General features: G+C 37.4%; 1 protein-coding gene across 1 annotated transcript in view; it reads right to left on the bottom strand.

Moving 5' to 3' along the window:
- Window positions 1-557: 557 nt before the first annotated feature.
- LOC122016611 (probable GABA transporter 2) overlaps window positions 558-23,717 on the bottom strand; it is a 46,918-nt gene continuing 23,758 nt past the window's right edge. Inside the window, exons 4-7 of the mRNA XM_042573974.1 lie at window positions 14,382-14,568; window positions 13,451-13,581; window positions 1,207-1,443; window positions 558-1,061 (exon numbers count right to left, since the gene is read on the bottom strand). Coding sequence (XP_042429908.1) covers window positions 672-1,061; window positions 1,207-1,443; window positions 13,451-13,581; window positions 14,382-14,568 — 945 coding nt within the window. The 3' untranslated portion in view covers window positions 558-671. The remainder of the gene's footprint in view (window positions 1,062-1,206; window positions 1,444-13,450; window positions 13,582-14,381; window positions 14,569-23,717) is intronic.

Below are 23,717 nucleotides of genomic sequence, written 5' to 3'. Positions count from 1 at the left end.
ATGTAATCTACCTGAAAAAAAAATTGCCTTGGGATTATCAATTTAGGCTTTCTTCCAATTTGCACCTTCTGAAATCTGACTCTTTCTTTGTTTTTTTTTTGGTATCATTATCCAAAAAAAAAAAACTTGATCAAATCCAACTGAGTCAATATTCAGTTCTAACACATGCAAATTCACTCAATGTTAAGTTGATTAAGTTTGTTTTGGGTGATATATCCAAATTCATTTATAATTTTGTTTTAGAATTTAACATAACACACAAGAAACTCTTTTTATTGCCCCCGACATCTTTTATAGACAAAAAAAAAAATACTCTTTTTATTGCTCCTACTACGTGGTGCAATGGTAAAGTACTCAAAGGAGTAAAAAAAAATAATCAAAATTTAAATCTCAAATGAGATAAATATCTTAAAAGTCGACTTCTTAACTTATGCTCCGCATTTATTCAATAAGCAAATCAGAAGAGAAGACTGTTTATCTCTAGAATTAATCAAGTGAAGTCCGAAAACTTAGATTACTAAAAAAAAAAAACTTTTTATTACGGTTTAAGTCCATAGAATAGTTATCTCAACAATTATTCACAGCTCCAATTTTAATTGCAAACAATTGAGAAGGCAGAACTGGGACTGTGAGCTTTCCTGATTAATGTACACTTGAAGTTTTATTCCTCATCAATTCACTACATCATTGCTGAATAGCTTGAAATGGTGGGCATCAAGAACCATCTTCCTGATAGATGCGAATGCGCCCATAACACCCACTCCAGTGAAGACAATCATGATGAAGATGTTGAGCCAGTGCACTGCCGAGCGTTTTGAAGTGCCAATGGTGATGTTGTATAGCAGCATGGGGAGAATGAAATCCAGAGGAATGAAACCGATCGCGCCTACAACAGCAACAATGTCCCCGAAGAATGGAAGCATTGCAGCTATGAATGCGCACAAAACCATGTAGATAGTTCTGACAATCAACCGAGGTACAAGGTTTCTCTTTGAGAACTTGCTTTGCTCGATGTCAGCTGTGTTCTTCTCCAATATCTCATACGCAACTTGGGAGTACACCTAGAATTTGAACATCAACATGCCAAAGCATCAATGACTTTCTAAATCTGTTTGACTTCGGCTTCAAGATTCAAAGTAAACATAACTGTGACAAATGAGCTTTTTAGAATCAAGACATCTTTGTTCCTAGAATTAAGAGTCTTACCAAGCCAATAGCAAATAACTGAAGGAGCACGCAGATGACTCCAAGGGCAAGTAACCATGTAGGGGCCAAGGAAGGTCCAGAGTCTGGCAATAAGCTGTTAAGAACATTGGAGTTTACTATGTTCCCGAATGCCCAGTAACCAGACACTGCAGTCGAGTAGAATGAGAAGAAAGCAACTGTGTAACACAACATCAGCCCTTTCACCATCTTACCAGTAACTGGTGGCGCCAAGGTAGCCTACGATTAGGCAAGAAGGATGATTAGGGCTAAAAAAGAGGAAAGGATTGGCTTGAAGATCAACTAGACATGAAAATAATGTTTATTAAGTGATTAATATAATAGCTAGTAAGGATGAAGTCTATAATTATCTAGGAAACAATAACTCAAGCTAGTTTTCCGATTTGAGCACCTCTTGTTTTTTCTTCAAAAGCTAAGATTATAATCACAAAGTTCAATAACATTTTCCCTTTCATATATAAAGCTAAAATAGTAAATGCCCTAACATAAGCTCTACATAGACCCAAGATTTGAGTCGATATGTACAATGCGGTGTGCACTGTATTCTGCATTTTTTTCCCTTGATTATCTCAATGCTTTCACTATCAAAAAACTGTTAGCCATCATAAACCTAATGAGAAAGGAAAGGCCAACCAGTCTAAGCCAAACACACAATTGTAAGCAAGTACTACACGGTCTGAAAAAAGTCTGTATGAGTGGATTAAGTATTTTGATATATAAAGTTTCATAAGGTGTAGGTTGCATGTCCGATCGAATGACCTAACAACGTAGTAGATTGGGAGGAATTTTATTTGACTGGAGTTTGAATTTCAAATAAGGAGCATTCTAGTACACAAAGCTCCCATCAATATAGGATCCCGAGGAAAGGTACAAACTTGTGACCATAAGATGGTAACAATTTTACTATTGTGCTAAGGCTCCCCTTCAGAGTTTAAATTTCAAGTGTTGAAAAATAATTTTAATTATTTAGTAGTTTGCCTTGCTATATTTTATTTTGAGTAGTAAATTAATTTCAGTATTGTGTTTTCCAATTTTCTTGGGGGAGTCAATTATTGTGTTCCATAATTTACTGCCAATCCAAGCCTTAAGTTGTTGCTGTCCTGATGCCATCTTGGTCCACCACCTAGCCACCATTTCCATGCTAGATATACTCCAACATCATCTCTGCGCCACTCAACTTTACTTGCATTGTTCTTCCCTATCTGCCACCATGTTAACGTTGGTCCTAGATGGTCACACGCCAAGTCAACATCAAGCAACAACTTCTACTTTGTGAGCTCTATCTTCACCACTTCTCTCTCTGATTGAATCATAAACCAGGATTAAATATAGTTGATTAAAAAAACAAGCTATCGCAGCAAACATTAAATAAAAAATAGAAAAAAGAGAGTAAACAATCCTATTTCTTTTGGATTTTATCCAGGGGTCACTTTTAAATTTGAGAAGGAGACTCATTACGTTAAAGGAACTCACGGTGCAAATTCAGCACGAGAGAGGCTTGCATCAAATCTGTTCCCTCATTGAAACTTTTATTTTATTGAATTTAGTCAGCTAAGTTAATTTTTGTGCATTTATCATTTTTCACGTAACATCTACTCTTGCTTATTTAAAAAAAAAATGTATCTCACCATGGTTTAAAGTTTTACGTTGTAATGAAGTTTCAAAATCTATTAATAAAAATAAAAAATTTAACTTAAACATTTAAAAAATAAAAAATATGAAAAAATTAAATAAAAAAATAAGATAAATTTTTAAATATATTTTTAGATTTAAAATAAATAATATATATGTATTAAATTAATATAATAGTTTTATTAGGGTTTAATAAAATCTTTTTAATTATTTTTAAAAGTCTTTTTAAATTATCCCTACTATAGTTGTGAGTTAATTAAAATTATTAAATAATTTAAATTTAAATTATTAAATAGTTTTAATTAAAATTATCATCGGCGCGCAACCTCAGCTCATGCAATCCTCTCGATGGGACCCCCTTGCGACCCCTCCGCACGACTAAGGGGGTCGGGCGATCCCTTTTGCACGACCAAGGGGGTTGCACAACCCCTCCGGTGCATTAGAGCGGAGGTTGTGTGAGGCCTTTGCAGGATGTGTCGGTCTTTGTGCCATACTAGTGGATGGGCAAAATGAAATGTTTTGCCCGTGCCGTCTATTATGGCATGAGATTTTAAATCATGATCCCACCTATTTTTTTAGTTTCCTACATGTTTAATCTATTAGTATTAGCCCTACTATCAATTATGAGATGATTGATAAGGGCACTTTTTGTATCATATTTCATTAATTAATAAAATATAAAGTTAGTTATTATATTTACTTTAGTTCAGTACCGAATGAATAAGTATAATGTCCTGGGTAGTATATTATAGTCTACAACATATCAATTGGTTGAATTGATAGTGGAATATTTTATATATATATATATATATATATATAACTCTATTCTTAACTATTCCTAGTCATGCATTAACATACAAGGACAATATTAATGCGTTGAGACTAGCATGTAGTGTTGGTGCAATCATGCCCTGGAAGTTTCAATGTATTGACAATTATTTAAGTTTAGGTTAATACGTTGGATTTAACATGCATTGTGAGTTTGCAGGAGGAGTTTCTTGCAGGTCGGAAGACCAGATGCAAGAGAAGTCCAAGAAGGTCGAGGAGGACTGGATTCTTGGCAAAAGGAAGTTCTTGCAGGTCAGAAGGCCAGATGCAAGGCAAGAGAAGTCCAAGAAGGTCAGGGATCGAATTCTTGGCAAGAGAAGCTCCTGCAAATTAGAAGATTGGATGTGTGTTAAGCCCACTGTCAGAAATTGATTTGTAAATCGATTCAGACATAACTGTGAGTCAGAATGCCTCTGAATCATTCAGCCGATCGATTGAAGGGAAGTCAATTGATCGGCCGATCGATCAGTAAGGTTCTGTGCGAAGCACAGAATTGTCCTGAATCGATCATCCGATCGATTTAAGGTATTGAATCGATCGGCCGATCGATCGGTGAACGATCTGTGCGAAGCACAGATTCCTCCTGAATCGATCAGCCGATCGATTCAAGGTATTGAATCGATCAGCCGATCGATTCAAAGAGGCTCTGCGATTCTGTGATGAAGCACTGCACGTCTGAATCGATCAAGGTAAAATCTCAATCAATTAAGGTTCAAATCAGATGATCTACGCCGTTAATCTTAACGTGACAACACTCAACGGATTCTGTGATGAAGCACTGCACGTCTGAATCGATCAAGGCAAAATCTCAATCAATTAAGGTTCAAATCAGATGATCTACGCCGTTAATCTTAACGTGACAACACTCAACGGATACCTTTGAATCGATTGGAATACAAGCCCAATCGATTCATGGCGACGGCTACGTGAGAAACGACTAGTTTTCTCGACGTTTAAAAGCGTGGAACAAAAAGAAAACATGATCATCCAAGAATATTGTTCCATTGCTCTCAAAGGCTTTCAGAGATCCTTCAAGTGATCAAGATTTTGAAAAGTGTTCAAGCTCTCCTCTCCGCCATTTTCTGAAGACTCACTTGCAAAGAAGAAGCTGGTTAAACTTTGTGATCCTTCTTCTCTTCTTATTTGTAGTGTTTGTGATCTTTACTTTGGAGAGGGAGAGTTGTAATCTTGTAAGGTTTCTCCACCTTCGGTGTGATTCCGAGAAGGAGGTTTTGATAGTGGAAGAGTGGTGAGTGGTGTGGATCCTTGGACTAGTCACCTCCTTGAGGAGGTGGATACCAAGTAAATACAAGAGTTAGCATTGCCTTCAAGTGTCCGTTGCGAAAGAGTAAATTGGTCAAGAAAACGAAGTGAGCCATTCACCCCCCCCCCCTCTAGCTCAACCGATCCTAACATGTAGGTCAACAGATGACTTAATCTCACCAACCATGGATATAAGATATCAGGTTGACATATGAGTATATATTAGAGAATATATACGGAATGACCCACCATGAGAATGTTTCATGAATCGTTATATGAGTGTCATAAACATTCTTATAATGACTATTAGTATGAATAGTCTTTAGACCTGAAGTCACTACGGTTTCCTACATAAGAAGTTGTATACTTTGGTATAGGCAAATGTTACCTGTAACAAGGTGGACTATAAAGTCTATCACTAGGTATGCAGTAAGTTATGCGGAAAGATATGAGTGATGTAGATGAGATATATCCCTTTCATATGACGGAAACGATATCTGTGGGTCCCTTGATTAGTAGGACACAAGAATGCATGATCATGCTCAAATGAGTCAATATGAGATATTGAGCTTATTCGATTGAGTGTGTCTACTTAGATATCAAGAAACACATAGATTGATAAAAAGATGACACGGTCTATGCCTCATTAATCAATCTAGATATCAAGGATAGAATGATTGAGTCATACAAGATAATAGACAAGGAAAGGTTAGGTCGGATCTTGATATCCTTGCCACTTGGGTAGCAATAATGCCTTGCTAGATGTCAATCATTGCTTATGTATCTAAAATGGTTTTAGAGACATTGCCAACGTTACGAGAACCATTGGGTCAGACACACCAAGAACATATTAATTTGAAGGCGAGTTCATATAATGAATAATTGGATTAAGTCTAATCCGAATTAGACTCATTGAGTTAGAATTGGTTCCAACTATTGGATTAAGTCCAATTCGAATTAGACTCATTGAGTCAATTCGGATTGATGAGGATCAATGAGTTAGACTCATTAAGTGACTTGGTGAATTTGAATTCATCAAGGACGAGGAGTGTTCAATTTAGAATTGATCATGCATTGGATGAAAAGCAAAAATGTGGTCAATTTCGAATTGATCATGCATTGGATGAAGATAAATATTAATGTCAATTAAGGCAATTGACATTAAGGCAATTGATTGAATGAGTACTAAAGGGGTTTTGATTCATTTTATAAAGATACACTTGTGTTCTTGCTCTTCTTCCTATCTTTCTTCCTCTTTGGCCGAAACCTCCTTATTTGGTTGCTAGCACAATCTTAGGTGGTTTTTCTTCTCCAAGTTTGTGAGTTTGTGAGACGGACGAAACATATTCGTGTGGATACCGAAAGAAGTGTGAACACTTGATCATATTGAGATCCAACGAGGACAAAGTTGTTGTCGGGAGTTCGTGTTTACGCAACAAAGGCAGAACTCTAAATCCAACTGGTATGCGATTTCCTTCGCATGGATCTTCTGGAAGGATCTTGAAAATATATTTCGTTGTTGTTTTGCACTCAAGATCCTTATACCATCATCATTTTATTCACTTAGTTTTCTATTTTATCCATCATCTTTATTTGCTTACTTTTGTCCCCAGGGCTATGGTGCAGTGGAAGGGCGCCAAGTTGTTATCCAAGAACCCATGGTTAGATCCCCAACTATGGTGCATTTGAGGGATTTTTCCTCCAAATGGAACGTCCAACCACGGGATGTTGGGCTTCTGGGCCGTCCGCCGTAAGTGCTTCTCAGTTTGCGGTCGATGGAAAACTTGAGCCGAGCCAGTCATCCCAGGTTCGATGTTACCTGATTCATCATTTTTTTTATTTGCTTACTTTCCTATTTGTTTCTTTGATTTATGGTGTTACTTATTTTTATAATCTTCATTACTTGTCAAATCTCCAACATCAGCCATGATGAGAAACTCCACTATTAGAGAGGCGTAGATAATAGATGTGAACAAGTGGAACATGAGTTTAAGAGTCTATGATCTAGAATGAAAAACCTAGGATAGATTAGAGATTATGCTGCTAGCGTAATCGACAAGCTAGTAAAAGCTAAGGGACTTGATTAAGTAGATCTTACATCTCATGTAGCCTCACAACGATCACCTAAGCATCATTTGCATCATGTTTAGTATTCTTTTATGGAAGAAGATGATTTTTCTAACCCTCATACCTAACCTAGACATGAGCTTGATACAACCTTAATTATTGGTTATACTTGAAGCACCTAGCTTCGATGATTGATCGCACTCAAACATATTCCTCAATTGAGTTATTGAACTCAAAGACTACTTAAACTGAACGAGCTTAATTTTATAAAGATCAAAGTCCGACTAACCAAGTGTCCAAGACAACTATGACGCCAAGAGTCAAGCTCATCACAACCGTGTAGAAATGAAGTGCAAGTTGATGAGAAAGTACTGTTAGATTATATATATTTATTTGTTTATAGCTTTTAGGGTAATTTGATTTTTTTTCCTTATATATTTAGAGTTTAAAGTTTCTTAACTGAACTATATAAGACATTATATTCTATATTTCTAAGTATCAATTTTGGATTCAATAATATGGCTAGTTTTTTTTTTCTTAATTTCTTCATGATTTTCCTTCTCTGACCTAATTTTTTTTGCCGCCCCTATTATTGCTACCCGTTACCGCTACTGTCTCCTACTGCTGCTATCGATTTAGGCGCTGACACCCTATGCTGCCAATTTCGGCACCGATGCTCTTTTCTCAAATTTCAGCATCGACGACCTATTGTGTTGATTTTGGCGTCGAAGACCTGTCCTGCCAATTTCGACGCCGACGCTCTTTTCTATCGATTTTGACACCAACATCCTATGCTACTGATTTCGGCGCCGATGCTCTTTTCTGTCGATTTCGGTGTCGACGCCTTATGTTACCGATTTTGGCATTAATGTTCTTTTCTACTGATTTCGACACCAACGCCCTGTGCTATCGATTTCTACATTTGACATCCTTTTCTATCTTTGTGTGACCACGGTCATCCTAACACCAGATTTTATGTATCGTATAGATGTGTATCCTTATAGTTTGGTTATTCTGAGCATTATTCGTTCTTTCATCATGCCTGATCGTGCAGATGCTTCATGAAAATTTAATCCGTATATGTTGGAGCAGTTTTAACAGTTCCTTACTTCATAGTCCTCTGCCATGTTAGCTTCCTCTCATATAGGTTTGTCATCATTTGATATTTCAAGTATATCTTCATCCTTATGGATTTTGGACTCTAGTGCCTCCCATCATATGTCATCTAATTTATCATCTTTTGTTTCTTTTTCTCCTCGTTCATCTATATCTATTGTGGTTGCTGATGATATTCCTATGTCATTAGTAGGTGTCGATTCAATTGTTACATTTTGTTTATCTCTTACTGATGTCTAGTATATTTCGAGTCTTACTTTAAATCTTGTTTCTGTTAGTCAATAATGTGAGTCTGGATACCTAGTCTCTTTTTCTTCATCCAATTGTTATGTTCAAGACCCGCAATCTCAGAGGTTGATTGGGACAGGTTGTAGGTAAGGAGGACTCTATATTTTAGATCAACTCAAAGTACCAAAAGTTATAGCTTTGAGTGAGGATTTTGTTGGTGCAATCGACCTAGGTTTTGATGTGTGTGTCAAAGAGTTTAAGTTAGACTTTCATATGTATTTGATATGTGTTTGAGTCTTGCAGGACTTGGTGGAACACATGAGAACTTGGTGCGGCCAAGTGTAGGAAGCTCATCCAAGGGCTCGGATCGTTGAGTCGGTGAAGGGTGGTGTGGAAGACATCCGACGGACCGCAAGACGAGGAGCAATGGAGTGGAGCCGAGGGAAGTGGACTTCAAGGCAGCGTGAAGGATGGCACGGAGAGGAGCCGCGGGCTCGGGTGCATCTGAGGGACGAAGGCCGAGGAAGAAGACTTCAAAGGCAACTCCGGAAAGGATGAGAGGAGTGAATGTACTGGACTAGTCGACTGGTCATGGGACCAGTCGACTGATCCAGCTTCACAGAATGCACAGAAGCATTATGTGCTTGTCGACTACGGGGACCAGTCGACTGGTCCTGAGACCAGTCGACTGGTACATAGCCGTTGGCAGAATTGGGCTTTCTGTAGAGAGCCGTTGGCTTGGTCCAACGACACACCAGTCGACTGGTGCTTGGACCAGTCGACTGGTGTCGGGGTTTGAGTTGATTTTTGATCAACTCTCTCCTCTTATTTAAGGAGAGCTTTGGGGCTTGAAGAAGGTTACTGGTGCTAATTGTAAACCTTCTTAGTCTTGCCCAAAGCTTTCAAGTTCACTTCTCTTCCTCCCAATCTAAACTCCATCTTGTAAAGAGGAAGAGATCATCTTGTGAGAGGTTTGCTCCACCGAGAAGGAGAAGCTCTAGCCGGAGATTGCTGGGGACTGATCCACCTAAGGATCAAGGGCTCGTCCACCTCAAGGACACATCGTGGAGTATGAGCATCATCTCCAAACCACGTTACATCGAGCGTGTTAGCGTGTGCATTCTTATTTGTTTCTAATTGCTTTAGTTTTTATATTTCCGCTACGCACTAACCTTTTGTAGAGAAGAAAACAATTTGGGGGTGGCCTAGCTATCCAACCCCCCTTCAAGCCGGCCACCGATCCTCCAACAGATTTATCATCTTTTCATCTGAATCATTTATCTTCTAATTTTTATTTGTGACACTCTCGTTTAGGTTATGTTTCAACATCTCGTTTGCAGTTTTTAGCTTCTACAGGAATATTAGGACCTTTAAAAAGTTATGATATTTTTAATTATAGTGTTTGTAAACTGACTAAATTTTCTGTCTTACCATTTTCTAAAAGTTTTTCTTTTTCTCCTGCTCCATTTGATCTTATCCATTCTGATGTGTGGGGACCCTCTCCTATTCCTACAAAAGGGGGGGAGGGTCAAGGTATTATGTTTCGTTTATTGATGATTGTATTGGTTACACTTTGGTCTATCTTATGAAACACAGGTCTGATTATCTTACCATTTTTAACAACTTCAGAGCTCTTGTGAAAACTCAACATTCTAGTGTCATAAAGTGTTTTCGTTGTGATTTGGGGGTGAATATATTTCGAATCATTTTTCACAATTACTTGCTTCTGGTGATACTATTCATCAAACCTCTTGTACAGATACTCCTGAATAGAATGATATGGCTAAACGAAAACATAGACATCTTATTGAAACAACCCATTCATTTTTATTGTCTGCCAGTGTTCTTAGTACCTCTTGGGGGGAAGCAATCCTTACTACTTCTCACGTGATTAATAGAATTCCAACCTCACACAATTTAGGCTTGTCACCTTTTGACATTGTATGGGCATGCTCCTCTCTATTCCTCTTTGCGTGTTTTTGGTTGTAATTGCTTTGTCCTTCGTCCACATGTTGAGCGTAATAAATTAGGCTCTCGGTCTGCTCTTTGTATCTTTTTGGATTATGGTGTTACTAAAAAAGGATATCGTTGCTTTGATCCCGTTAGTTAAAAATTGTATGTCTCTCATCATGTTGTGTTTCTTGAGCATATTCCATTCTTTTATATTCCAGCTAGTTCACAAAATATGACAAAGTCAGATCTGCTTTATATTGATCCTTTCAATACCGGCACTAAGGAAGTTTCACCCACAGCTCCTACTGGTAGCTCAATCAAATTTGGTACTTTGGTTTCTGAGATATCCGCTCCACATGCTCATCCTTATGTCACTACCAATCATCTCTTGAGGTTGCGAATGATCCTTCTCTCCACCGTCGTCAATCCACTCATGTTCGTAAGTCTACTAAACTACAAGATTTTACTTACTCTTGTTATTCTCATTCTTTTGCTTCATTTGTTGTATCTATTCATTGTCTTTCTGAGCCTGTATCATATAGAGAAGTTGTTTGTAACCCACTTTAGCAAAGTGCTATGACTGAGGAACTAACTACTTTGTATCATACTCATACATGGGATTTGGTTCCGCTGCTACTAGGAAAACACACTATTGGTTCTCGTTGGGTGTATAAGATCAAAACTAAATTTGATGGATTTATCGAGCGATACAAAACTCGTCTTGTTGCTAAAAGTTACTCTTAGGAGTATGATATGGATTATGAGGAAACATTTGCTCCTGTTGCAAAAATGATGACTGTTCATACTCTGATTGTTGTTGCTTCTGTTCGTCGATGGAGAATATCTCAATGGATGTCAAGAATGTATTTCTAAATGGTGATCTTCATGAAGAAGTTTATATGACATCTCCTCCTGGTATTTCACACCAACTTGGTGAAGTTTGCAAGCTTCGTAAAGCGCTTTATGGTCTCAAACAAGCACCTCATGCTTGGTTTGAGAAGTTCTAACCAAGAAGTTCTGTTTTCATCCTAGTAATTATTATACAACATTGTTTGTTAGATGTACGAGTGCAAGCCATATTCTTTTATCATCGTATGTTGATGACATGATTATTATTGGTGATGATTCTAATGGAATTGCTTCCTAAGTCTGAGTTGACTCATTCTTTTGCTATGAAAAATTTAAGTATACTACGCTACTTTCTGGGCATTGAGGTTATTTATTTCTCGAAAGGTTATCTTTTATCCCTGTCAAAGTATATATTTGATATGTTTGAGCGAGCTCGTCTTGCTAACAATAGAGTCGTTGGTACTCCTATTGAGACTAATACTCGATATTCTCCATCTAATGGCTCACCTTTGTCGGATCATAATTTGTACAGAACTATTGTTAAAAGCTTGGTTTATCTCACTATGACTCGTCCATATATTGTGTATGTTGTTCATGTGGTTAGTCAATTAGTCGCTCATTGGGTTGTTGTTCTTCGTATTCTTAGGTATCTTCAGGGCACTCAATTTCAAAGCCTTTTATTTCCTTCTACTTTATCTCTTGAATTGCGTGTATACTCTAATGTAAATTGGGCTGGTGGTCCTAAGGATTATAAATCTACCACTGACTTTTGCGTTTTTTTGGAAGAGTAAGAAGTAAGATGTTATTTCTAGATCTTCCACGGAAGCTGAGTATCGTGTCATGACCTCAACTACTTATGAGATAGTTTGGTTGTGCTGGTTGCTTGTGGATATTGGTATCTCTCTTCATCAACCTACTCCATTATATTGTGATAATCAGAGTGCTATTCAAATTACACACAATTCAATTTTTCATGAATGGACAAAACATATTGAAATTGATTGTCACATTACTCGTCACCATCTTTAAATTGACACCATCATATTGTTTTTTATTCTTTCAAAACTACAGATTGCTGATATGTTTACCAAGTCACATTCTCCTTATCTGACAAACTCTCAATACTTCTAACTGTAGCATCGTGAGTTTGAGGGGGATGTTAGATTATATATAATTATTTATTTATAGCTTTTAGGGCAATTTGATCCTTTTTTTTTATATATTTAGAGTTTAAGGTTTCTTAATTGAATTATATAAGACCTTATACTCTGTATTTTTAAGTATTAATTTTGGATTCAATAATATAGCTAGTTTTTTTAATTTTTCTTAATTTCTACAAGTACATCACAACATAGTTAAAAATTCAACAAAACACCAAGTGAATCAACTTGGAATAATCATCCATAAGCGTGATCAAATATTATGACTTGAACATGCATTACAAATCTAAACTAGACTCCATAGAAATGAATTTTATTTTAGATTTATCATAACACTAAATGGAACCATGACTCTATCCTAGTAGTGGTAGATCAATTCAAACATTTTATTTTGTGTTATAATAAGACTAAATGGAACCATGACTCTATCCTAGTAGTGGTAGATCAATTCAAACATTTTATTTTGTGTTATAAGACTAATGATGTCTCACATATAGTTGATAGTTAAGTTGTTCTTCAGGAAGATTATTAGACTACGTGGATTACCTACCTCTATAGTTTTTAGATAGGAATGAAAAATCTATCACATATTTTGGGAAAACCATATGGAAGGCTATTTAGGGATCCCTTAAATTTCTATTTGCTTTCCATCTATGGGCAAACCAAGGTTAAACACAGTGACACTTGCTTAGTTATTTAATGTGGAAAAACTTAAATTGGGGATTCCATTCTATCACTTGCCGAATTTGCATACAAGAATTTGGTAAATTGGTCTTGTGGTTGCAATTTATTTGAAATCATATATAGGTCAAAAGTTCAATAGCTAGTTGACTTGATTCCTCTATCTACCACTTTCAATTCATATGAAAGATTCATGCCAATGTCTGCAAGAAAATTGTATTCAATAATGAAAGTTATAAAATTCAAGTTGATGCACATTGTAAACCTAGACTATAATGAAATAAATTATATGTTTGTTTGTATCTGCTCCAAATATTTCCCTAAAAACTTGCTCAAGAAGCTTTATGCTGGCTTCTCTCTGTGTAAGAGTCTTTATTTTGTATGAGGTTATGTTTGTATTTACGCTATGTAAATATATAAGATCCATTTGCTAATAAGGCACTGTTTACCTGAATTTCTGGCAATATCCCATTTCCATAAAGAGAGGCCAAAATGGAGATGGATGTGAAAGCCTCGTATGTACGCTGAACATTTGAGGAGCCCAACGAATAGTCTTTTTCAGGTGCATTTTTGGAGTAACCTGAGAAAAGCAAACAGCAAGAGTTATATGGGCATGCAATTTAGTTTTCTGGTTCAAAAGTTGTTACAAAGCAAGCATAAGTATTGGAAGTAGCAAATACTCTTAGGAAGATAGAATTTTGAGAAATTTGTTGGGTGCGTGATTTTGCCCTTCATTGTCATTGATCAATCAGTTAAAGGTTCTAACTAAATAATTTGAGCATCATTTATAGTTGTAAGTAATTATTGCAGTCAAACATGTTAACTGTTTTAGGGGATATAACAGTGTGCCATTAAGAAATGTTCAACTCACCTTCTCATTTTTCTGCAGTATTGATCAAATTACAGATCTGAGTCTCAATCACTATACATAATCAATATTTAGATCCACCAAATTTAAAAATTGCTAGAGCCAACAAAGTTTGATTGATGCTATCATATGTGTTAGGCTTCATTAAAGAAAAGCATCAAGCCTTTAAGCAGATGAAGAATAAGATTGTCTAAAAAAATTCAGTGTGATAACACAAAACAAAGTACCATTTAGATGTTTCAGCATGTGTGTAATTCAAAGAAAATTCAGTTCCTTAAAAATAAGGATTTCAAGGTTAACAGCAGTCCTACTAGAATGTGCAGAGTGAAAGTTCAAGTCCATATGCCTTGGTAGTTAGCCTATCACTTTAATCCTTTAAATCTTAATCCTGGTCTTCAGTTGGAAATGGAAAAATTTATTCTTTGCACACCACTATAATTATAAATGTTCCTTTATATGGAAGGGTGACATATAAGAAGGGAACAAGAAAGAGAATTCAGTTTGAAAATAACCTGCATAAATACAGCCCCCCGTGACGAGACCACTATATGCCAAGCTTAAAATTACAGAGGCAAGGTTGATATGCCGAAGGGAATGGAAAGAAGGTAGCTGAGATAGAAGTATCAACACAACCGTCACCATGATGATAAAATGATACAACCTCAAGGGACCATCAGGAGATAGATTGGAGTACATGGTCTTCTCAGTCCAATAGTTCCATGAAACAATGACAAAGCAGTGAAAAATGTTAGTATAGCTCCTGAATGTTTGTTGGCATATCATTGCGAAAACTACTATATATCAGGGTAATTACTCAATACTAATCATGTGGCTACAATAAGTTGAGCATTTCTTGTTATTGATCACAACAAGAAAAGCAAATTTCAATATTCTATGTTTCTTGGTTGAACAGCAGGACAGTGACCACTTGGAATCTAATAGATGTTAGTAGTGTTGGACTTCCTCAAAAGAAAGTGTTAGTTGTTGTATTGTTGTCAATCAAACAAGAGTTTTAGACTGGATGATGATTTGACCAAGTGATTGTCGTTGGAATTTATCATTGTCAATCAACCTTTTCAGGTAGGAGAGTGAGCTTATCATGCAGCTAGTGGCTCAATTGGCAGGGTCATCAATGTGACGATGTAGGTCACAACTAATAGATGCACCCCTTTAGGTTTGTCAACAAACCCCTTCAAGTTTGTCCACGAACCCCTTCGGGTTTGTTGATGCACCCCTTCAAGTTTAGTCATGTCTTTCAGGATATCGACACACTTAATCGAGTAAGTGGTAAGGTCGAAGTAAGGGTTTTCTTTAAGACGATATTACCTTACCAATGTGCTTACATTTTATTGGCAAATGTCTCTCAAGATACAACAACGTTCAACTCAAAATGGGAGCACTCAAAATTTTGAAGTCTCAGAGAACTTTTGACGCCTTAGAACTATTAGAGCAGAGAAGAGATTGTTGCTTGAGTTTTTTAGTGAATTGATCAAGAGGAGATGAGTGTTATTTATAAGGATGAAGGGTTTTCCCACTTATTTATAAGGTCAAGGGGTGAAATGACATAGCTTGAAGGGATGACACTTTTACAATAACCCCTTACTTGTAGGGTTGCATGACACAATGTTGCTCCTTATTTCGACATGTGCAAGTGGGCAATTACATGTTTATGGTTGTTTGATCGATGTGCAAACTAGGGCACGACTATCTTATTGGAGAGTGAGCTAGGGGTGTGACCATCATTGTTTAGCATGTGAGTTAGGGATGAGTGGGTTGCATGTTTAGCACACAATCCAAGGTCACGTCTATTACTCATTCTACACAAGCCAAGGGCACATCCCCTCAATTGTTTCCATTGAATGCATAAGCCAAAGGTGCATTTAATGGATGCCGCTCAAAAGGATTGGGAGGTGTTCCTCCTACTTCAGTGTGACGCAACAATGAGTGAGAGGTGCACCTTTCTGTTTTGGCCCATAGAATAGTTGTTGGATCAAGATTGCAACTAGGGGGTGAATGCTTGTGTCTACCATCCAGTTAGTGCACAGTGAAATACCAAAACAGAAACAAGCAAACAAATAAACTAACCGATATGCGCAATTTGGTCACTTGGCCTGGAACAACAAATCATTTGATAGTTCCATGTAGATCTCTTCCTTAACTTCTCCGTTCAAGAAGGTTGTTTTCATACCCATTTGGTGAATTTTAAGGCTATGTACTAGTGTTATGATAATCAACGTTAAACACTCTAATTGATGTGATCATCATCACAAGTGAGTAGCTACTAAACTAGTTAAGACTTTCCTTTTAAAGAGCCCTTGGCTACAATCATGCAAGTCGAGACTTGTATAGTTTTGCATTATGGATCCTATTTTGTCATTTTCAACCTCCATTTAGAATAGAGATTATAGACTCGACAATGTCTCCTTAACTATCTTTAGTTTGTTTTTTACCTTATAGATTAGAAAGGTCTGAATGCACGACTATTGCTCACATAATATACATTTGACTATTTTGTGCTCAAATTTATATTTGATTAAAACCCAGTTCTCAAACAATGTTCCAATCCATAAGAATCAATACACAATGACTGTCATTAGATTAATTAATCTTAAATCACTTTTCATTCTTAGATAAAAGACAAATTTTAGGTACTTCTCCCTTGGCCAAACACACTTATAGGAAGACTTGTGACCATCCCACCAATCATAAGGAGTTTTGTCCCTATCATGGTGGAGTCCCTTGTTTCGAATGTGGTTTGTCAAAAGAAAAGTTTTCCTCTATATGATCTAAAGTAAACCTAACTTTATCAATATTGTATTCATAAATTCTTTTAGTGTGTGGTTCATGTGTTTCACAAGGTTTAGTGCCGTCAACTAGAATAACATCTTCGGTTACCGCCTCTTAAAAGTTGATCCTAGAAAAGTTTGCCAATTTCTCCCCTATGGAAGTTGGGTCCACAACAACCATGACAATTAATATCCTATTCATCATCTCTTTTAGCATGTGGTTCTTCTATTCCACAAGGTTTAGTGTCATCTGCTAGAATAACATTTTTTGCTACCGCTTTTTGAAAGTTGATCCGGTAAAATTTTCTCTGCTATGGAAGTTGGGTCCACAACAACCATGACAACTAATATCATATTAAAATTGTTATTAGAATTTGTAATTATTGATCTAACTTTTTGCTGTCACACAAGTGAGCTCATTGGTAGGGGTGTAATCGAACCGAGCTGAGTCGAACTCTTGGATGTTTGAGTTTGATTTGTTTATAATCGGGCCGAGCTCAAGCTTTATTTAACGAATATATTCATGGCTCACGAGCTTATTCGAGCTTTTATCGAGCCTAAACGAGCTTAATAAATATAAATTATAAATTTAAATATTCATTAAAAATTAAATTATATATTTTAAAAAAATTATAATATTCTTGTTAAAATTTATAATTTTATTCTAATAAATAAATTTAATATATTTGTCTATGTTTTTCATAAGTAGAGTGCAAAATCTATAAATTCAATATCAAAACTATTATTTTTTTTTTATTTAAAAGTTGATTCATGAGCTTAACGAACATGTTCACGAGCTAACGAGCTAAGTATTATGAAGCTTGAGCTTGGTTTGTTTATCTTAACGAGCCTCATTAAACGAGCTCAAATAGCTCACGAGCGGCTTGGCTCATTTACACCCATACTCATTGGGTTGTTAATAATCCAACAAAGTTGTCGTTATTACATTGTGGGCCATAACTAGTAGACACACCTATACGGGTTTGCCAACACACTCCTTTAGATTTAATTGTAATGTTGTTAGTTATCGAGTCACCTCTTTGCAATATTGACACACCCTCTCATATAAGTATTGGTCCCTTAGCGATCAGCTAGAAGGAAGATGAATAATCTGCATAATAAAATGAAAAGACCTTTTTCGACTTATAACTTTATCAAAATAAATCCTCGTATAAAAAATATTAAAAGACAAAAAAAGGAAGAGGCTCCGAAAGAATTACTTGGTTACAACCGGAGAGGTTGTTAATTCAAGGAAGATGAAAAGCTTAGTCAAAAAATCTCCTCTAGAAGAGAAGCCTCTTACAACAATTAAATCTTACAACGAGAAAGCTAAACTCAAAAGTAATCGATTATAAGTGTTGTTTCTAGCTTCTAGGACCAGGACTGTATTTATAGCCCTGGTTGAGGCGCTTGGAAGGGTTCTAGATGCCTAGAGGAGGATAAAACTTTATCCCTATCACAACGGATCACGTTTGACGCGTTCCAAATAAAAATCTTGGTTCGGGCGCCCGGAGTACGGCGAGTCCGTGATCCCGAACTGGGTCCAAGTCCCCGAACCAAGAAAGTCAACATCTTGTTGACTTTCGGTCCGGGTCTTTCGCTCTGATTCCGCTCGCCTTAGTCTGGGTCTTCCGCTCTGGCTCCACTCGAGTGATCTCGGCCATCAGGAATAGGACTCACCCGAACCCAACTTCCGGTCTTCGAGCAATCTTCCGCTCCGGCTTCTCGTCACTCGGAAACGTCGCCGGCCTCCTTCTCGTCCGCCCACGTACTCTTCCGCAGCACCTCGTCCCTTAGACGCACCGAGCTCGTCGGCTCTCTTTTGTGTCGTCCTTCTTGCTAGCTGCGTTTTTTGCTTGACTTCCTGTGCTCCTAAGTTCCTGCACACTTAGACACAGGAGTTAAAAACCAATAGGGCCTAACCTGACTTGGTTGATCATATCAAAACTACCTTGGGGTACTAACAATCTCCCCATTTTTGATATAATCAAACCCAAGTTAAGTTAGGACAAACAAACATAAAGAAATAAGAAAGTAATAAATTTGCAACTTAAGAATTTGCAAAAAAAAATTAAATTATCCTCCTCCTAGACTTAATATTCTCTTCTCCCCCTTTGATCACATTAAATAGGGTACTTTTAAAATGATTTTGGAAAATCTAAATTTAAAGTCTAACGGAAATAAAAAACTCTTAAGTAAAATTGGAAGTTTTAGTAAAATTTCAAGAATTTTGCATTTTGAAAAATTTTCCAAAGGAAAATTTTCAAAAGAAAAAAAAAATTAGATAAGATTTCTCAAAAAAAAATAAATTTGCTAAAGTAACTCTAACAAATATGCTTTTTATTAAGTAAATTTTTTATGATCAGAAATTGATAGACAATTTAAAGTATTTTTATAACTACTAAATGCTTAATAGTTAGTCAATTAAATACTTATTTCAATAATCAATTTCCAGGCTGTAGCGAGGCACTAGGCCTTCTTGGATATTAGAATAACAACCACTTTCTAGACAAAACCTTTTAAAGAAATTGAATATTTAATTTGCTCTCTGAAAGCCCTAAGTCCAAAAATAATCAACTTAAGCATGTTTTTGACACCCAATATAAGTTCTTTCCTACTGGGTTAATTAAAAAAATTTTAGGAGTATACTTTCTAGATAATTTTCTAATTTGACCCTTATGATTTTTAAGATACCAATTAAGTCCTGAATAATTTCTAAAATTAGAAGGAATAAACTTTGAGCATTGAGCATGTATGACTTTTCAAATTTTCTATTTCCCTTTTCAATTTTTCATTTTCTAAGTTTATTTTGTTGAAATATTCTAATTGGCAAGAATCAACTAAGGTTGATTTTAAATCCATATTTTCTTTCTCTAATTTACAACATTTTTTTATAATAGTTTTTTTATCCGGAGGTAGAGATCGTACCTGACTTACTTTGTCGATTCCGTAATCCGAAGCTCCCCCTGAAGTACTGCTTTCTTTCGATGTCGCTCCCCCTTCATCGATGCTCTTGATGCTCATTTCGGACGAGCTTGCTTCATCTTCGTCTTCTTGGTGATTTGCTAATAGCTCAAGTCTGACAAGGGCTTCTATCTTCGATTCGGATGACGTGTCATCCCACGTCGCCTTTAGATTAACCTTGGGTCAGACTGACTTCTTGTTCTTTTTCTTGTCCTTGTCCTTGTCCTTGCTCTTCAACTTTGGACAGTTATCTTTGACATGCCCTTCTTCATTGCAGTGGTAGCATCTTACTTTCCTTTTTCTTTTTGTACCCTGCACTTGATTAAATTTATAGATTTTTAAATAATTTTTAAAATTTTCTTACCATGAATGATGTTTCATCGTCATCGAGAGACGATTCAGAATCTCGTTCATCCATCTTTGCCTTTAAGGCAATGTTGTGCTTTGACTCCTTCTTCAGATTTCCACATCTTGTTTCATGGACTTCAAATGTTGAAAATAATTCTTCTAAAGTAGTTAATTTTAGATTCTTAGATATATAATAAACATCTACTAATGATGCCCATTCAGTATTTCTAGGGAATGTGTTAAGCGCGTACCTTAGCGAATCTCGGTTGCTTACCTTTTCTCTGAGATTCGTGAGTTTGGTAATGAGCTCTTTGATCCTTGAGTGAAGGTGTGCAACAGTTTTGCCTTCTTCTAATTTGATGTTGCTAATCTGGTTTCTGAGCAGATCCTGTCTCGCGAGTTTCACCTCTGAGGTTCCTTTGTGTAGTTCCAAGAATTTCTCCTCCTTGGCAGACTCGTAGGCTCCGATCCGGTTGACTTCTTATGATGGTAAGACGCTTAGCAGATGAAATTCTGTTTTGCCGTTTTCCACAAAGTATGCTTGCTCCTTCTTAGACCATTGGTATTTTTCTTTGCCTTTGGGTGCTACAAAACCAAATTCCATTATTAAGAGAAAATCAAAATCTGTTTTAAAGAATATCTCCATCCTTTTCTTCTAGCTCATGAATTCTCCCTCGAATTTTAGTGGGAATATGCTCGGTCCGGCCATCTCGAATGCTTCGTTCGACGGTTAGTCCTTTTGAAGCTGTTGGACTTTGATACCACTTATTGGTCCCTCGGTGACTGACTAGGAGAGTGAATAGGCTGCACAATAAAACGAAAAGACCTTCTTCGACTTATAGCTTTATCAAAATAAACACTCGCATAAAAAATATTGAAAGACTAAAAACGGAAGAGGCTCAGAAAGAATTGCTTAGTTACAACCGGGGAGGTTGTTAATCTAAGGAAGATGAAAAGTTTAGTAAAAATACCTCCTCTAGATAGAGAAGTCTTTTACAGCAATTAAATCTCACAACTAGAAAGCTAAACTCAAAAGTAATCGATTACAAGTATTGTTTCTAGCTTCTAGGACCAGAGCTGTATTTATAGCCCTGGTCAGGGTGGTTGGAAGGGTTCCAGGCGCCTGGAGGGGGATAAAATTTTATTTCCGTCGCAACGGATCACGTTTGACACATTCCGAATAAAAATCCTGGTCCGGGCACTCGGAATTTGGCGAGTCCGAGCGCTTGGATTGGGTCTGAGCGCCCGAACCAAGAAAGTCAACATCCTGTTGACTTTCAGTCCCAGTCTTTCGCTCCCGTTCCGCTCGTCTTGGTTCGGGTCTTCCGCTTCGGTTTCGCTCACCTTGATCCGGGTCTTCCGCTCCGGCTCCACTCGTTTGGGTGATCTCGGTCATTCGAAATAGGGCTCACCCGAACCCAATTTCCGACCTTCGAGCAATCTTCCGCTCTGGCTTCTCTTCCCTCGGAAACACTGCGCGCCTCCTTCTCGTCCACCCGCGTACTCTTCTGCAGCACCTCGTCCCTCCGATGCACCGAGCCCGTCGGCTCTCTTCCGTGTCGTTCTTCTCGCTAGCTGCGTCTTTTTCTCGACTTTGCGTGCTCCTAAGTTCATGCACACTTAGACACAGGGGTTAAAAATTAACAGGACCTAACCTGACTTGGTTGATCACATCAAAACTATCTTGGGGTACTAAAATAAATTATAAGGTTGAGGTAAGGGTGCACGATAACAACAATCAAAGTCTTATCCCACTAGGTAGAGTCGAGGTAAGGGTGTAACAGTTTATTTTTATTACCCCACCCATATTCTTTCCATTTATTGACAATCATTTTCCAAGATACGACAAACTTCAACTCAAAACATGAATTCTCTAAATTTCGAGTCCTAGTGAATTTTCAACATCTTGAAACTCTTAAGAGTGGGGAAAAGGAGAACTCAAGAGGATAGATTGTTGCTTGAGTATTTTACTGACTTGAGCAAAAGGAAGGGGGTTTTGTTTATATATTTATAGAGATGAAGGGGTGTTCCTCAAGCTCGAAGAGGTGTGACACTAATGAAAAAAAAAATTTTATTGTATAGGATTACAATACACAATGTGACTCCTTGTTCAACATGAGCATGAGCTAGGGCGCAACCATATGATCAGAGCATGAGCCAAGGGTGTTTCCATCATCATTCAGAACATGAGCAAGGGATGATTCCATTGTTTGATCGACATGCATGCTAGGGTGAGTCTGTCACTCTTTGGACGCATGACCTAGGGATGTGTCACTTTGTCGTCACCATTTAAGGCATGAGACAAGGGCACGTTCCATTATTATGTCCCAAAGTAGTGGGCAAGCATCCTTTTGACTTCTATGCAGCATAATAGTAAGCACAAGGCACACTATATTAATTTTTCCAATGCAATACTGGATGAGGTTCCTTCGGCACCACTCAATCAGAATAGTAGTGTGTTCCTAGACGTTGTTCAACATCGACTATGTAACCTATTGGTTGCTTCGACTGATCGATTGTATGCCCAATTATGAATTGACTTAATTGGGCTCAAAAGTTAATTCTCTTATTAAATCAAATTCTTATCTAGTCTTTGTTTATAGCCCATACTTATAATTTAACAATCCCAACTTTTCAATCAAATTGGCACCTCTTATTGGTGTTGGTCTCGGTGCAGCCGGAAAGAGAGGGGTGAATTATCTGAAATTACAAACATACCCTTCTCAACGCTTGTGACTTTAACTAATAAACACTTGTTATTAAAATAGAAATAAATTGCATAAAAATGAAAGAGGCTACCGGATCTTACTTGGTTACAACTAGGGAGGTTGTTAATCCAAGGCAAATGAAGTGCACTAAAATTCTCCTATTGTCATAGGCGAAGTACAAGTGTACAAGTGTTCTCTATGAATGAAAAAGACCAAGACTCTATTTATAATTCACTGGTTGAAAATAGCACTTTGCTGACGTGATGACTCCGGGCATCTAGACCCGCTTCTGGCTGCTTGCAATGGCTACGTAACAATGCGATGATAAAGTTTTATCACGGTCTGGGTGCTTGGACCCAGTCTGAGTGTCCGGAGTGCTGCTGACGTGGACCCAACGATTTCTGCAACAACAGACTTTGTCTGGGCGCCCAGAGTGCTGCTGACGTGTGTTGGGACCTTAGATGGTCAGAGGGGGGTGAATAGCCTCTTTGAAAAACACTAAACATAAATTTCTTCAAGAACTTTGTTAGCACAGCGGAATTAGAAAACTAAAACAAGAAAGCACAGCACACTAACTCAGAGATTTACGAGGTTCGGGGATAACTTGCCCCTACTCCTCGGCGTGTCCGTAAGGTGGACGAATCCTCTTGATCTTTCGGTAGATCACACCCCGGAAGCTATCCGGCTAAAGGATTCTCCTTCTCGGTGGAGTAACCTCTCCACAAAGTCTTTAACAGCAGTAAGAAATTAAGCACAAGACTTACAGTAGTGGCTCAAGTGAAATGATCAAAGGAAGCTCACAGCCACAATCAGCGAAGAACAAGCACACTGCTTCAATCTTCCAGAGAGTTTTTCTCCACAGTGTTTTTCACAGCAAGAGCACAAAAAGCATTGTCACGAGAGCCTCTCCTCTCCACCTTCATATGCCTCTCTGCTCTGTAACGGATCTCTGCCAAACCTGCAGCAAATCCCTGCAAATCCCTGCAACCGTCCACGACGTCGCCAATCACGCTTCTTCCTTGTCTGATTGTCTCAGCTCCCA

This window comes from Zingiber officinale, chromosome 8B, assembly GCF_018446385.1.
Source record: "Zingiber officinale cultivar Zhangliang chromosome 8B, Zo_v1.1, whole genome shotgun sequence".
Classification (NCBI taxonomy): domain Eukaryota; kingdom Viridiplantae; phylum Streptophyta; class Magnoliopsida; order Zingiberales; family Zingiberaceae; genus Zingiber; species Zingiber officinale.
This window is presented reverse-complemented; position numbering and strand designations above follow the sequence as displayed.